The 15,624-nt window shown below is 37.5% G+C and overlaps 1 protein-coding gene across 6 annotated transcripts in view; it reads left to right on the top strand.

The window, feature by feature from the left end:
• The first annotated feature begins 1,479 nt into the window (after positions 1-1,479).
• The window catches only part of LOC132110881 (disks large homolog 5-like), a 61,664-nt gene continuing 47,519 nt past the window's right edge, over positions 1,480-15,624 (top strand). For 4 of the 6 annotated variants that reach the window (XR_009424689.1, XM_059517936.1, XM_059517938.1 and 1 more), the window contains exon 1: positions 1,481-2,300. Coding sequence is in view for 5 of the 6 variants with exons in the window: in XM_059517936.1 (XP_059373919.1) it covers positions 2,003-2,300 (298 nt within the window). In the remaining variant the exon portion in view is untranslated. Of the gene's footprint in view, positions 2,301-15,624 lie in introns of all 6 variants that reach the window. The other 2 variants (XM_059517937.1, XM_059517939.1) reach the window with 1 other exon arrangement.

The raw sequence follows: 15,624 nt of genomic DNA, 5'->3' as shown, positions 1-15,624 counted from the left end.
ATAATAATCAATTTAAAGACTCGTTCTACATTGTTTTACCTTTGCATGCTATTCTCTTTACAGAACATGTTCACAAGGCTGCATAGAGTTAACTAGAGAAATAACTCCATCATAGTAATTTCATCATCAGTCACTCACAACAAGTAACTATTTTGTGTCTCTGTGAGTTCCACAAAATGCAGACAAAGAGCGATTGTCTTGATATTTGGTGAAGTTTAGACAGACACACGTGTTCTCTAATTGTCGGTTGTTAATTCTATCGAAGCATCAAGTTGAACGCAGTGGCATCATTTCCTGGAGAACACTCATTATGCTTCATGTGGGAGTGCAGTGTAAAATAGCTTCAATTTGGAGCAACCAGTTTGCAGTGTCACAACTTTGACAGATGGGAGTAACCAACCCTGATTTGCTGACATGTGGTTCTTTCCATCTGTCAGCTGCATTTAAAATATTGCAGATTTCTTCAAATCTTTCATGCACACTCTGTCTTGCATAACATATACAATCAATTACCATGAGAACTGATAGTTTATTAGTGTACCATGTTTGCATGTGTCTGACAGACATTCTTTGCAGCCCTGGTTATCTACTTTGGTAGTAGAAATAAATTGACTCAATCTGGTTTAATCCCATGTTTATCTCTTTGTTTGTTTGAGGTAACTGAACATTGACTGGATACTTACTAATGTTCTTTTCTTTACCATGTAAAACCCCCAATTGGCCTATATATATATATATGTATTTTTTTTTTTTTTTACTGACAGATATTTTACTTGTTTAAAGTGTAAACTACATTTATTTTGATAGATTTAAATTTTTTTTAGAAAACAAGACTTAATATGTGATGTCATTTTGCTTCTCAGATAAATACATCTCGATGTAAGATTTTTATTATTATTTTATCTTATTTTTGCACTTGGTCACACTTTACTCTGAACTGACATACTTTTGTAAAGCACAACATGTAGCTACTAATTTGTGTGCAATTTTTGTGGAACTGCTTGTAATTACACAATTTCCTGTTATTATGAGTAATTAATTATATGTAAATGTGTGTAACAAGGACACTGTAATATATATATATATATATATATATATATATATATATATATATATATATATATATAATTATAGATGGTAAAACTTGTTTAACTATGTTATTTGAATTAACAACAGATCATATATGCATATAAGAAAGAATACAGAATTTACTTTTTATTCTATCATATAATGAGTAACTTTTACTTGAACAATTTATTTTTTTACAAGGACTACATTTTATGATACTGCTTTGATACCACTTGATAACCTTTTTATAAACCAGCTACCATTTAATTATTTAAATGTTTAGGCTATATTGTTACAAAAAAAATCACAGACTAGCACTTGCACTTGTTATGTCATGATGCATCATCTTCATAAGCTTGTAGCCTTTTTTTGCCAGAAATTTTGAACAGTGGTGCACGCCCATTGGAGAAAGCCAGGTGTGTCTCTGGAAGATCCCCGCCCACTTTACCGTATATGGGCATTGTACGGGAAGTTGATTGACAGCAGGCAGCAGCCGCTGAGATACCGAGACATGGCGGAGCGTACAGTTTGAGTAGGGGACGCCTGGAGAGTTGCGCTACTTTTGCTCACACTTGAGTCCGCACACCGCCACTTAAATGGCCAAGAAGAAACTATAAACGCAGACGAACATGCTCTCCTCGGAAGCGCAGGGAAAAATGGGCGAAGTTGCCTCGCTTAAGTGATCCGGAGAAATGTCTCGCTGTTTAGTGCAGTTTACAGCCTCAGGCAACAAACATGGCTTCTGTGCCTTTCTGCTGTTTGTAATGAAACCCCGCTTCATTAAGCCATCGCATCTCATGGCGACTTGGCTCAAATCCTACAAGTGAGCGGACAGAAAGAAGTTGCTGCCGCATTCATCGGGTTTGTGAGGGGGATCGACTCTACGGAGGTAGCGCGGAGCTAGCTGTTTAGCTTGGGAACTGTAGGACCTGCAATGGAGCCCAAGCACAAAGAGTTACTACACCAGTACCACCAGAACTTACTGGAGTCCATCACGGATGCAGACCGGCTGATAGAGCTGCTGAGTAAATCGGGAAGCCTCAGCGAGCAGGAAGCCTTCGATCTGGACCAGAACTGCTCCTCCAGCGCCGAGAAAGTGGAGCAGCTCCTGAAGATGCTCATGAACAAGCAGAGCGACCATTTCCTGGAGCTCTGTGTGGCCCTGGAGAAGACATACCCTCACCTGTACTCTGCCCTCTTCGCCAACGGTGGAGGACCAGCTGATCACTCTGGTACGATGCACTAGAGAGTAGAGACTGGACATGCTTGATTCATGATGCATGGAGGTGAAAGGTCTAGCAGAGGTTGACCATCTGATTGTTGTAGAATCTGTGTTTGCATGCATGAAGTTATGCTTTTGATTAGTGTGCATTGGATGTTGACATGTGGCGATGACTTGATGAAATGGCGTTGCTTGATGGTTGCTACTGTTTTCAGCTTTGGATCAATGGTAAAGATTCTTGATTCAAGATGTTCACTGATGTTTGGTGGTCTAACTGAGTTCTAGATGGATGTGAAAGTACTAGCTGAGGGTAATTTAAATGTGAAGTAATTTCAGTAGACATAGTGTGATCTGATTGATGCAGATTTTTTTTGTTTGTTTGTTTTGCATGCATGTCTTTGCAACATAACAAATGAAGTCAATCTGGCAAGAAAAATAGTAGAATAGGAAGCAAACATACCCATCATGTTTGACTCATAATGTGGATCAGAGCAGGCTTGTTTAAAACTGATATCTGGTGACATGTTTTCGATGAATATGAAAGAAGCAGTTTGTCGGGATTTTTGGCATGGACATGAATGAACATATTTATGTAGAAATGGTACTTGCTCATTTGCATGCAATGTCTTTGTGTTTGCATAGATAATGAAGTCATGCATTATTGTGCATTGGAGGTTGACGTGGTGATGACTTGATGAAATGGTTTTGCAACTTGCATGATGGTTGTAGTTATTTTTAGCTTTGGATCAATAGTCAAGTGCTGGAACTGACCAGTCGAAGTGGCTCTCCCAGGAAGCATAGAGGATTGGGGTTTAACATGCAATAATGTTTCAATGAAAGGTTCTTTGTGGAACCCCAAATCGCTTGAAAACCTTTGTTTAGAGCCTTTTTATTCAATCCATTTGCTTAGTCGATGAAAAGGTTATTTCTGTTGTATCTGAAGGCACCATGTTTTGAATTACCGCCAGTTTTCTATTTTGCAGTGGATGTTTTGGAGCAATGATGTAGATGTTTTATGACATGGCAAAGCTCATGCGTGTTAATTTTAGCATTGAGTCGATGATAAATTGTTGGGATTGACCAGATGAAGGCAGCAGATCAGCAGGGTGGAACAGGGATCTTCTGGAGGTTGAAATGTGATGTTACAGATGATGATGAAAGTACAACTGACTGATCCTTAATGCAAAGATCACACTAGGTTTCTTGGTCAATGCTCCGCGTCATCAATCTTTTTACCAGCGATCAGAGAGGCATCTTAGATAACTGAAATAAAGATTTTTCTCCTGGATTAGCCAGTGGAGATGTGCTCCTGTTTCACCGCCCGTGACATGGGTCATATGTATCATTTCCATTTAAATTTTTTTCAAACCAAACCACAGCTATGGAAGAAGCTAAGGGCCTGTTTCCATGGAAACACACTTGCTAGTCTACCGTGACAAATTGATTTGAACATACATGTGCTGTGTTCGTAGAGCTGTAAGAATGGCTCTGTGGAGTATTTAAAATGGGTTGAAAGGATTGTAACTGATCTGATTTTGTAATGATACATGTGGGCTTAATGGTGTCTTTATTGGTACATCATGTTCTTGAGGATGATTGTGGGTTCATGAACCTTCACTATGGAGTCTTTTGGAAAGATTATCCAACTGAAGGTGTCGATAGAAGGAAATATGAACTGGATGTTGATTTTATTCTGAATAACTGTACTGTTGAATGCTTCACATATATTGTTGCTGGCTTAGGTTACTTGACTTGTAGCAGCCTTGGTGACATTGCAAGTGAACCTGTATTAAATGTAGTAGGGTGCATGATAAATATCGGCCAATAATGAATGCGCATCTTGACAGTAAAGCCGGTTCTCTAATCAGCGGTAAATTCCATCACGTGCGTGATTTCACATAGAGCAGCGTTTACTACACAGAACCATGTTAACTGACAAGCTGCTCAAATCCACGTTCATTATCAGCGTTAACTATTGGCCGATATTTATCGTGCACCCCTGAAAAGTAAACTTGAGTCTAAGAGTTTTTATTTATTATTTGTAGTTTTGAGAATGAAGAAATGTTATGCAACATGCCCATTTCGCCATTTTAAATGTATTTTCTTTTCTTTTCCTTTGAAAAAAACTTTTATTTAGCAAGGATGCAATAAACAAGGCCATATAATTTTACAAAAGATTTCGGTTTCAAATAAATACTGTTCTTTTGAGCTCCTTATTCATCAAAGAATCCTGAAAAACTGTTTCACCTTTTCCATAAAAATATTAAGCAGCAACGGTTTTCAACAATATCACAATATGAATAAAAATGATTCTTGACACATTTCTTTCGTGTTGTCTAAGGTCTCTCTCTGAAGATGATACGTATCCTTTGCAGGGCTAATGCTGATTTGAGCTGAAATGTGATTATTAGGTTTAGTCGTGTAAGTAAGAGCTAAAGGCGAGACTTGTCCCCCTGCAGGCTCCAAACAGCCTGAAATGACTCTGCCATATGCATTTACAATGACTTGCGCTGATATCAACCTGCTCTGAAGTCATTCTCCCAAGCTGCCACACACACACACACACACACACACACACACACACACAGGCTCAGAGTGGTGGAGGAGGGGCTGGAGGGCTTCAGAGGAGAGGTCTGTAGCGGCAGCTCCAACTGTTCAACACTCAGGTTAAAGGAACTGCACAGCATGTCTCTCCATGGAAGAACTCTCCTGTTCACAGCCTCATAAATCAACCAAAATGGGGAGACAAAAGATCAATTTTGCCGATCAGTCTCCATAACAGGACAGGAAGGGTGAGATTTATGTGCGGTAGATTATATTCGAATGGCTGTAGTGCAGACATGCATATTTCCATAAGCTGAAACCCTTTGATTACTGTAAACGCGTGTCCCTGATTGTTTCTGTTTTGTGTCTTTTTAATTTGCATCATTTCGGAGCGGTTTTTCTCACGCAGACTGAACTCTAAATAAAAAGTTAACACCATCATGGAAACTAAAATAAAGCAGTAACATTAACAATAAAAGATGACATTGTGCCCTGTGGTCCGGCTCAGACGGGGCAGATCAATGTGACACTGGAGCTTTGTTGTCATTTATTTCAAATGAGGAGCAGTGCAGTTGTTTCACATGGACTAGGGCTTGTCCACAACTCCTCCATGCAGTCAAATGTAGGGCTGCTACAGAGACAACAAGCATTTTGTTTTACACGAACTGCCCTAAACTGCACCATCAGAAGCTTACACAGTTTAGGACCACGGGGGCTGTCCACTTGGATCCCAGTTGATCAGGGCAGCGGACAGACTGTTACAGTGTGTGACAGTTTATCAAAAAGAGGACTCTTAATCCCCCCAGCCTTAGAAACTGAGCCTGAGAAAGTGATGTGTTTGACATACAGTGATATATCTGAGCGGACTTATTAATACTTATATCCTTGCTTTTATATACAACTTAAGTTTTTTTTTTTTTAATTTTTTTGTTAAAAATTCTCAACCTAGTCTTTTGAAACGTGTAATTCTTTTGTGGATAATTTGCTAGTGGTTGACTATCAGGTTGATTAATACAGGTTTCTTCAATTGCTAAGGCTGGTATTTAAATAATTAACAGTTAATGCAAATATATAACTGATATACAATAATGTTCAAATTACGTTTTTTTTTTTATTAGAATAGATGAATTCTTTTATTCAGCAAGAATCCGTTAAATTGATCAAAAGTGACAGTAAAGACATTTTTTATATTACAAAAAAGTAACAAGAATAAAAAAAATATATAAAAAAAACAAAGATCATTTTGTCACTATTTAATTATACAAGAAAACCAAAACTTTTGAAATAATTAGCACTAATTAGCACTGTATTATTCAAGTTTATAATCAAATATTCATTTATGTACTGAGATTTTCTAAAAGTTATATATTTTCTATTACATTTTGTATTATTTAAAAATGTTTTTTTCTTCTTTTTTTAAAATTCCAGTAACACTTTACAGAAAGGTTCGTTAGTTAACTACAACCCGAATTCCGAAAAAGTTGGGACGTTTTTTAAATTTTAATAAAATGAAAACTAAAGGAATTTCAAATCACATGAGCCAATATTTTATTCACAATAGAACATAGATAACGTAGCAAATGTTTAAACTGAGAAATTTTACACTTTTATCCACTTAATTAGCTCATTTAAAATTTAATGCCTGCTACAGGTCTCAAAAAAGTTGGCACGGGGGCAACAAATGGCTAAAAAAGCAAGCAGTTTAGAAAAGATTCAGCTGGGAGAACATTTAGTGATTAATTAAGTTAATTGATATCAGGTCTGTAACATGATTAGCTATAAAAGCTTTGTCTTAGAGAAGCAGAGTCTCTCAGAAGTAAAGATGGGCAGAGGCTCTCCAATCTGTGAAAGACTGCGTAAAAAAATTGTGGAAAACTTTAAAAACAATGTTCCTCAACGTCAAATTGCAAAGGCTTTGCAAATCTCATCATCTACAGTGCATAACATCATCAAAAGATTCAGAGAAACTGGAGAAATCTCTGTGCGTAAGGGACAAGGCCGGAGACCTTTATTGGATGCCCGTGGTCTTCGGGCTCTCAGACGACACTGCATTACTCATCGGCATGATTGTGTCAATGACATTACTAAATGGGCCCAGGAATACTTTCAGAAACCACTGTCGGTAAACACAATCCGCCGTGCCATCAGCAGATGCCAACTAAAGCTCTATCATGCAAAAAGGAAGCCATATGTGAACATGGTCCAGAAGCGCCGTCGTGTCCTGTGGGCCAAGGCTCATTTAAAATGGACTATTTCAAAGTGGAATAGTGTTTTATGGTCAGACGAGTCCAAATTTGACATTCTTGTTGGAAATCACGGACGCCGTGTCCTCCGGGCTAAAGAGGAGGGAGACCTTCCAGCATGTTATCAGCGTTCAGTTCAAAAGCCAGCATCTCTGATGGTATGGGGGTGCATAAGTGCATACGGTATGGGCAGCTTGCATGTTTTGGAAGGCTCTGTGAATGCTGAAAGGTATATAAAGGTTTTAGAGCAACATATGCTTCCCTCCAAACAACGTCTATTTCAGGGAAGGCCTTGTTTATTTCAGCAGGACAATGCAAAACCACATACTGCAGCTATAACAACAGCATGGCTTCGTCGTAGAAGAGTCCGGGTGCTAACCTGGCCTGCCTGCAGTCCAGATCTTTCACCTATAGAGAACATTTGGCGCATCATTAAACGAAAAATACGTCAAAGACGACCACGAACTCTTCAGCAGCTGGAAATCTATATAAGGCAAGAATGGGACCAAATTTCAACAGCAAAACTCCAGCAACTCATAGCCTCAATGCCCAGACGTCTTCAAACTGTTTTGAAAAGAAAAGGAGATGCTACACCATGGTAAACATGCCCCGTCCCAACTATTTTGAGACCTGTAGCAGAAATCAAAATTGAAATGAGCTCATTTTGTGCATAAAATTGTAAACTTTCTCAGTTTAAACATTTGCTATGTTATCTATGTTCTATTGTGAATAAAATATTGGCTCATGTGATTTGAAAGTCTTTCAGTTTTCATTTTATTCAAATTTAAAAAACGTCCCAACTTTTCCGGAATTCGGGTTGTACTTTAGTTAACATAAACTAAGAATGACCAGTACTTATACAGCATTTATTAATCTGTAATGTTAATTTTAAAATCAAAAGCTGTGCTCGTTAACATTGGTTAATTCACTGTAAATTTACATGAACTACAGTATAAATACTGGAATAAATCTAATGTTTTCTGTTTGTTCTTGTTATTAACTAACATTAACTAATGGAACCTAATTATAAAGTGGTACCAAAATTCCTTTTATTTCATATAATTAAGGTCTTGTATAGCTGAACATTTTAAAGTAGTTCAAAATGATAAAAAAATTTTTTTATTGTGTTTAATGTACATGCTAAATAACCGCAGAATTGGATCAGTTTGCTATTGCAAAAATTTTTTATTGCAAGCCATAGAAATATATAGCTAAGATCAACAAATCTAAGGTTTACAGTAGAAGCACATCACTGACCCCGAAAAAGCAAGTGACCGTTTCATCAGTTTCATCAAACACTGATGCCAATTCAGCACAGCATCCTTATTGTTGAGCCTTGACCATACGTCTAAATGGAAACAAATTTGAACATTTCAAGCTCAAATTTTATATTGTTTTTTTATTTTAAATGTTTCTTGGTTAAAATCTCAGAAGTGATTTTGTCATGAAAAATGAATACTGATGCCACTGATTCAAGGCCACCACTTGTTTTAGGATCTCTGCCCCTTAACGTCACACCCTTTCATCCACCTAGCTACCCATTTAAGACTGCACTGCTTTTAGTCTGTATAGCAGCTTTCATTTATTTTTGGATCTAGAAAAATGTCTATATATCTGGCCATTTTAGTTTAACTTTATACCTCATCACTAAATGTGGCTCAATAAAGCTGTTTTATAAATCCAGTATCCCTTGTGATGACGTGCTCACACACATTTTCACATTGACTCAAACAGTATTGATCTCAGCTCAATTTGTGTTGTGAACAGTCGCTAGCGGCGCCTGGTCGTTTAATGGCAGTAGAACGCATGAATGATCGCTAACGCTGGAATTAAAGGAGACAAAATGATACCGTGTCAACACCACATGGATGGATGCTAGTCTAGGACTCTTTAATAGGATACAAGCCTCCAGTTTCTCTCAGAGCTTCAAGGTTTTCTCCGTGAGAGGCTGAGCCATCAAGAAGGACTTCATTGCCATTTCAAAGTGTTCCCAGGCTGCTTAATTGCAGAGGAACTGCGGAAGTGCCACAGTCTAAATACTAGTTGTGAGGTAATGGAAATATACAGAGCTATGATAGAGTCTTATCTTGGCTTTAATATCAGAGTTATCGGGCTGATGAGAGCACGTGAATGCCAACAAATGTTGTACTTATCAGTGGGAAACTTGGTATTTAATCAAAACGGCCTAAAACTATCAGAGAAAGATGGAAAAATCATTACAAACACCGACATCTAGAGACTGTTTAGTACTGCAGTGCATGTCTTTGATGAGAAGAGGAAGGGGTGATTGTTGCTGGTTACTGTATGATGATCGAAATTGCAAAATGGCCTTAAACAATTAGTAAATAAATTGCAGAACGTTATGTTTTCTAATACACGCACAAACTGTAGTTGCTTACACATTTTTATGATTTTTTGTGACAATGTGATACTTGCGACTAATTCGTAATGAGACTCATTCATAAATCTGCTGTTGTCAACATAAAGAAGCACTGAGTTCCTGCGCATTTCCCTCTAAATAAAAGTGGAGAAAAAGTAAGCACTCCAACATTCATGAATGTTAGTATTGTAATTTTACTGCTGTTCTGTAAAATGAAATAAAAAGACAATAATAATGATGATGATAATAATTACAACAGCTCTGTTAATACAGTTATAACAACATTCAAACGTAGTGTTTGGGATCTGTAATATTTTCTAATGTTTTAAAAGAAGGCTTTTCTGCTCAGCGAGGCTGATTTTTATTTGTACAGTAAAAAATGCATGCCTGATTCAAGAAGGGGGTCTAAAAATATATATATATATATATATATATTATTTTACTAACTTGTTGGTATAATGTCTGCTAGATTGTTAAAAAATGTTCATGGTTCAATATTTTTAAATTGTTTTGTAAATTTTTTTATCTTTATAAATTTTTGAAAAGCAAGACAGTAAAAAAAAATACAGTAAAAAGCACTGTTTTTATTTTGTTCTGCTTAAGCCAAGAATTTTCATTTGGGTTCATCCCTAGTTTATGATAATACATGCATAAGTTACAAAAACACAGTCGGTTATGTCTGTGAAAGTATACAGCCGGGAAAGAAATTGCATGTTTACATATTTGATCTGTATATTAAACGTGCAGTATGGAATTTTTGGCCACCAGGGGTCACTCAATCAAAACAATAACATGAGACGTACTTTGATGACGTCGGGAAAGAGCGTAGGCTCATGGGAGTTGTTGTTCATCGGAACACGCGCTCTGTCGCTCCCCACATTCCTCACTCATTTTAACTGAGGCCGGAGACACACTGGATGCGTGGCGCAAGCGTCTCAGCTGTGTGGCGTGTAGGGCTGCAACTAACGATTATTTTGATAATCGATTAATCTGTCGATTATTTTTACGATTAATCGGTTTATGTACTTATATTTTAGTTTTTTCCATTTTTTCCCCAAGTAAATTATTAATAAATGGTCTTTATCATTCAGCATAGATTTAAGAGATTTTAACCATTTTGCACTGTCATATCATCATCAAAAATATACCTGGAGTTGTTTTATTGTGTTAGTAATCCTTTGTCGAACTCTTCTGCAATAAAAACACTGACCCATACTCTAGCAAATTTCACAAGGAGATTTCAAATAATGTTTTCACCGTGGCAGTCCTTAGAGCTCCTAAAGTAGTTTGACATCCCGAACAAAGCTTAAGGAATCTTTCAGAACATATTTTCACGAAGAATAAGGATAAAACAGAATAAAATTGCAGTGCATTGTATTTTATTATTTACTGGGAAACAGCTTTATAGCTTATGCTGTGAAATTGTAAACAATCCTTCAAAAAAAGTGCCAATGGCATGAAACCTGAATGGAACTCACAATTTAAAGTAAAATCCATCAGAAGGTTGTCCAGAAAAAAAAATAGGACACACACAAAAAACCTGCGGTGTGAAAAAGAGTAGTGAATACTTAGAAAAAAAAAGTGCATTTCAAATATATACATTTACCTCTCTCATTCAGTCATAATTAGGCTGCACGACTGAATTTTGAACTGGTAAACGACAAACTGATCACAGAACATGTTTGTAAAGCTTTAAATGTTAACTGTTAAAAAGCAATGTTATCAGCTTTTACGACTAAACATTTGCAAACAACATTGTACTGGAGAATCTGCACAAATGAAAGTCTTAGGGGCCGTTCACAAATCGCGCCTAAAACGCATGGAAAACGCTAGGCGCACCGCTTACTCCTTCTTTCCAAAGCGCTCGGGCAGTTGCGCCCCTGAGGCGTCTGCCTTTGCTAAGCAACCATGACGTGCTCTCTCCTTGAAGACGCGGAAATTTCAGCAAAGGATAAATGGATTTGCAGCTCAAAAAAATCGCTTGCAGTAGCTCTGCTACTAAATTTATTTCAAAATGGAAATCCATATACAACTATGATCAGCTGTTCCTTTCATCTTGACTGAGCTTTTAACGTTGTTACGGGAAAGGATGAAGCTGATTGGTTAGTTCTTGTCATTCTGAAAAGTTTAAATGTTTTTAACTCGATGCGGTGCGGTGTTGGAAATAACGAACTTGAGCGCGCAAAAGACGCGATATGTGAACGTCCCCTTAAACAGTGCAGTAGTGCAGAGTTTACAGGTTACTCTTCTTTTTTAAAGGCTCAATGTAAAGTACTCCCACATCCTGCTGAATGCTGCAGACATAGACATCATATGATGTCTATGGCTGCAGAGACGCTGCTCGGGAAGCACGTGACATAAAACAAGGCCAGCTATTGGCTATTCGCTACTTCTCCTGTTGTACTGGTTGAGTAAAACCTCCGGTGGCTCATTACTGCCACACTTTGGTCACCGCAGATTTGAAATATGCACGAAATGAGCCGCTTACGGCAAATAAAAGTTATTTAGCAACGAATCGATGACTAAATTAGTTGACAACTATTTTAATAATCGATTTTAATCGATTAAATCGATTCGTTGTTTCAGCTCTAGTGGCGTGTCAGTTTTTAATTCGGCTCCCATGTTAATAGGTTAGAGCTTGCAGACTGCCTGCGTGAGACGCATGCTAGAAATAGAACCGACGCCTATTTTTCACGCGACACGCACGCGTGTTGGAAGCGTTTCCAGGCAAAATATAATAGGAAAATATGTTTATATGTAATTTTGTACACAAATTCATATTAATTCATGACATTTTGATGTTTGAAAGTCTATAGGTTGACATAAATTCAGATACAAATGTAATTTAAATGAATAATTATCGATTTTATTAATTGATAAATTTATTCGATTTATTTATTTATTCGATAAATAAATTATCGATTTAATTAATTATCGAATATTGCACCTGTCAAACATAAGTCTATTTTGCCGTCAATACTGTTGACGGTGTCCTTTATCAGTAGGCTTTATATTTATGTTCAACATGAAGTATAGATATTGTTGTCATGAAGACAAGAGCCTGGTCTGTCAGCGGTCTCCCTCTGACACGCAGCAGAGACGCCACACAGCCAGTGTGTCACCGGCCTTAGTATTTTGACAATCACGTATTTTCGAACGGAGAGATATATGAATTATCAGACCCCTATCAAATCAATATTCCATCTAGCTAGTAGTAATATATGTAAAAAAAAAAACACGGTTGCTTTTCGTTAATAATTATAATTAGGCTACGTTTATACTATGATATCGAACAAGATAGTGAACTGCATTTGAAGCTACTTTATCCAGCTAGATATAGAACACATGTAGATTTACATTATACTCTACATGAGAGCTAGTCCGTCTGCGTTTTACACAAGACATCATCGTTTCACAAAATATACGGATAGATATAGTTAGCTGAATGGATGCATACCTGTTTATTAGAATGCAAGCATCTCTCTGTAGTTTCAGCTTGTCACGAAGCTCTCTCTATCTTGGAAATGCAACTCCAATATTTACCCGTGTCTCGTTTTTTCTTCGTCCCAAAACCTTCTCAGGTCATTTATTTCACCCGTACGTTTGCGCTTCACAGAACGTGCAGGCAAAGCATAATCATGATCCATAACTAAGTTATTGATTGAGGTATAAATTCGAATATAAACAATATAAATATAAAATATAATAGTCTCGATCAAGGCTAGCTACTACTTTTTCTTCTTCGTCTCGTCTTTGCTTCTGTTCACCTTTGTATTTGGCGGCTCTGCCGGGTTCCGCAGGAAGTTAGATAAACTACAGGGGTCAAAGTTTATATGACGCCATAGACGGGCGACAAAACGGAAATAAAGAAACGTGCCGTGTCTTCTAATAAAACTATAATTTTCTCCGGATTTTAAAGTTTGTGGAAACTGTCGGGATAATGTAAGTACACAACAACAAAAAATATATAACATAGATATAGTGATATCTGCTATTTTTAAAGCAGAAAAATTACATATTGTGCCTTTAAGTAACAGCAGCGCCGTGGGTGGAAACATGCAGATAAAGGGGTGGTGATATTATAATGTGGTCCCCTTCCTGCGTCACTTGGGAAGCGAAATTTGAGCAGCTCATTTTTTCCACATGCTTAAAGTCGTGGCAAAAAGTTTTGAGAATTACAAAAATATTGGAAATTGGAAAAGTTGCTGCTTAAGTTTTTATAATAGCAATTTGCATATACTCCAGAATGTTGAAGAGTGAAGAGTGATCAGATGAATTGCATAGTCCTTCTTTGCAATGAAAATTAACTTAACTTTTTTAAATTAACTTTTCCACTGCATTTCATTACTGTCATTAAAGGACCTGCTGAGATCATTTCAGTAATCGTCTTGTTAACTCAGGTGAGAATGTTGACGAGCACAAGGCTGGAGATCATTATGTCAGGCTGATTGGGTTAGAATGGCAGACAAAGGAGGGTGATGCTTGAAATCATTGTTCTTCCATTGTTAACCATGGTGACCTGCAAAGAAACGCGTGCAGCCATCATTACGTTGCATAAAAATGGCTTCACAGGCAAGGATATTGTGGCTACTAAGATTGCACCTAAATCAACTATTTATAGGATCATCAAGAACTTTAAGGAAAGAGGTTCAATTCTTGTAAAGAAGGCTTCAGGGCGTCCAAGAAAGTCCAGCAAGCCCCAGGATCGTCTCCTAAAGAGGATTCAGCTGTGGGATTGGAGTGCCACCAGTGCAGAGCTTGCTCAGGAATGGCAGCAGGCAGGTGTGAGCGCATCTGCACGCACAGTGAGGCCAAGACTTTTGGAAGATGGCCTGGTGTCAAGAAGGGCAGCAAAGAAGCCATTTCTCTCCAAAAAAAACATCAGGGACAGATTGATCTTCTGCAGAAAGTATAGTGAATGGACTGCTGAGGACTGGGGCAAAGTCATATTCTCCGATGAAGCCCCTTTCCGATTGTTTGGGGCATCTGGAAAAAGGCTTGTCCGGGGAAGAAAAGGTGAGCGCTACCATCAGTCCTGTGTCATGCCAACAGTAAAGCATCCTGACACCATTCATGTGTGGGGTTGCTTCTCATCCAAGGGAGTGGGCTCACTCACAATTCTGCCCAAAAACACAGCCATGAATAAAGAATGGTACCAAAACACCCTCCAACAGCAACTTCTTCCAACAATCCAACAACAGTTTGGTGAAGAACAATGCATTTTCCAGCACGATGGAGCACCGTGCCATAAGGGAAAAGTGATAACTAAGTGGCTCGGGGACCAGAATGTTGAAAATTTAGGTCCATGGCCTGGAAACTCCCCAGATCTTAATCCCATTGAGAACTTGTGGTCAATCCTCAAGAGCCGGGTGGACAAACAAAAACCCACTAATTCTGACAAACTCCAAGAAGTGATTATGAAAGAATGGGTTGCTATCAGTCAGGATTTGGCCCAGAAGTTGATTGAGAGCATGTCCAGTCGAATTGCAGAGGTCCTGAAAAAGAAGGGCCAACACTGCAAATACTGACTCTTTGCATAAATGTCATGTAATTGTCGATAAAAGCCTTTGAAACGTATGAAGTGCTTGTAATTATATTTCAGTACATCACAGAAACAACTGAAACAAAGATCTAAAAGCAGATTAGTGGCAAACTATTTGAAAACTAATATTTATGTAATTCTCAAAACTTTTGGCTACGACTGTACATAGAAAGGCTTACCAAAATGAAGTTACTGGGTTGTCCTTTTCTGGATTGATAGATGCACCAGGGACCCGATTATATTACTCGGAACATGTAAAAAGATTTTCATGATATGTTCCTTCAAAATGACAATTAATTAATTTTTGGGTCCTTTACAGTGATCCTGCAATAGTCTGTTTTAATGTGATCTAATGGTTCTTGTTCTAAATTTGATTGACAAGATTTTTTTGCTACATGAGCTATTGTTATACTGAATTACATTTTAGCGGATGTCTGTTGTAAATTAAGGTAAAAATGTATCAGTAAATTTTTTTTTTTTTCAATTAAAAAGAAAAACCCATTTGAAAACCCCTTTTTGTCTTTGACCCATTAATGCATCTTTGCTAAATAAAAGTACTAATTTCTTTCAAATGAAATATCAATTCTAAAGAGTATGCTAATGTACTATTAACAGTTGACTTTAT

Source organism: Carassius carassius, chromosome 30 (assembly GCF_963082965.1).
Source record: "Carassius carassius chromosome 30, fCarCar2.1, whole genome shotgun sequence".
Classification (NCBI taxonomy): domain Eukaryota; kingdom Metazoa; phylum Chordata; class Actinopteri; order Cypriniformes; family Cyprinidae; genus Carassius; species Carassius carassius.
This window is presented reverse-complemented; position numbering and strand designations above follow the sequence as displayed.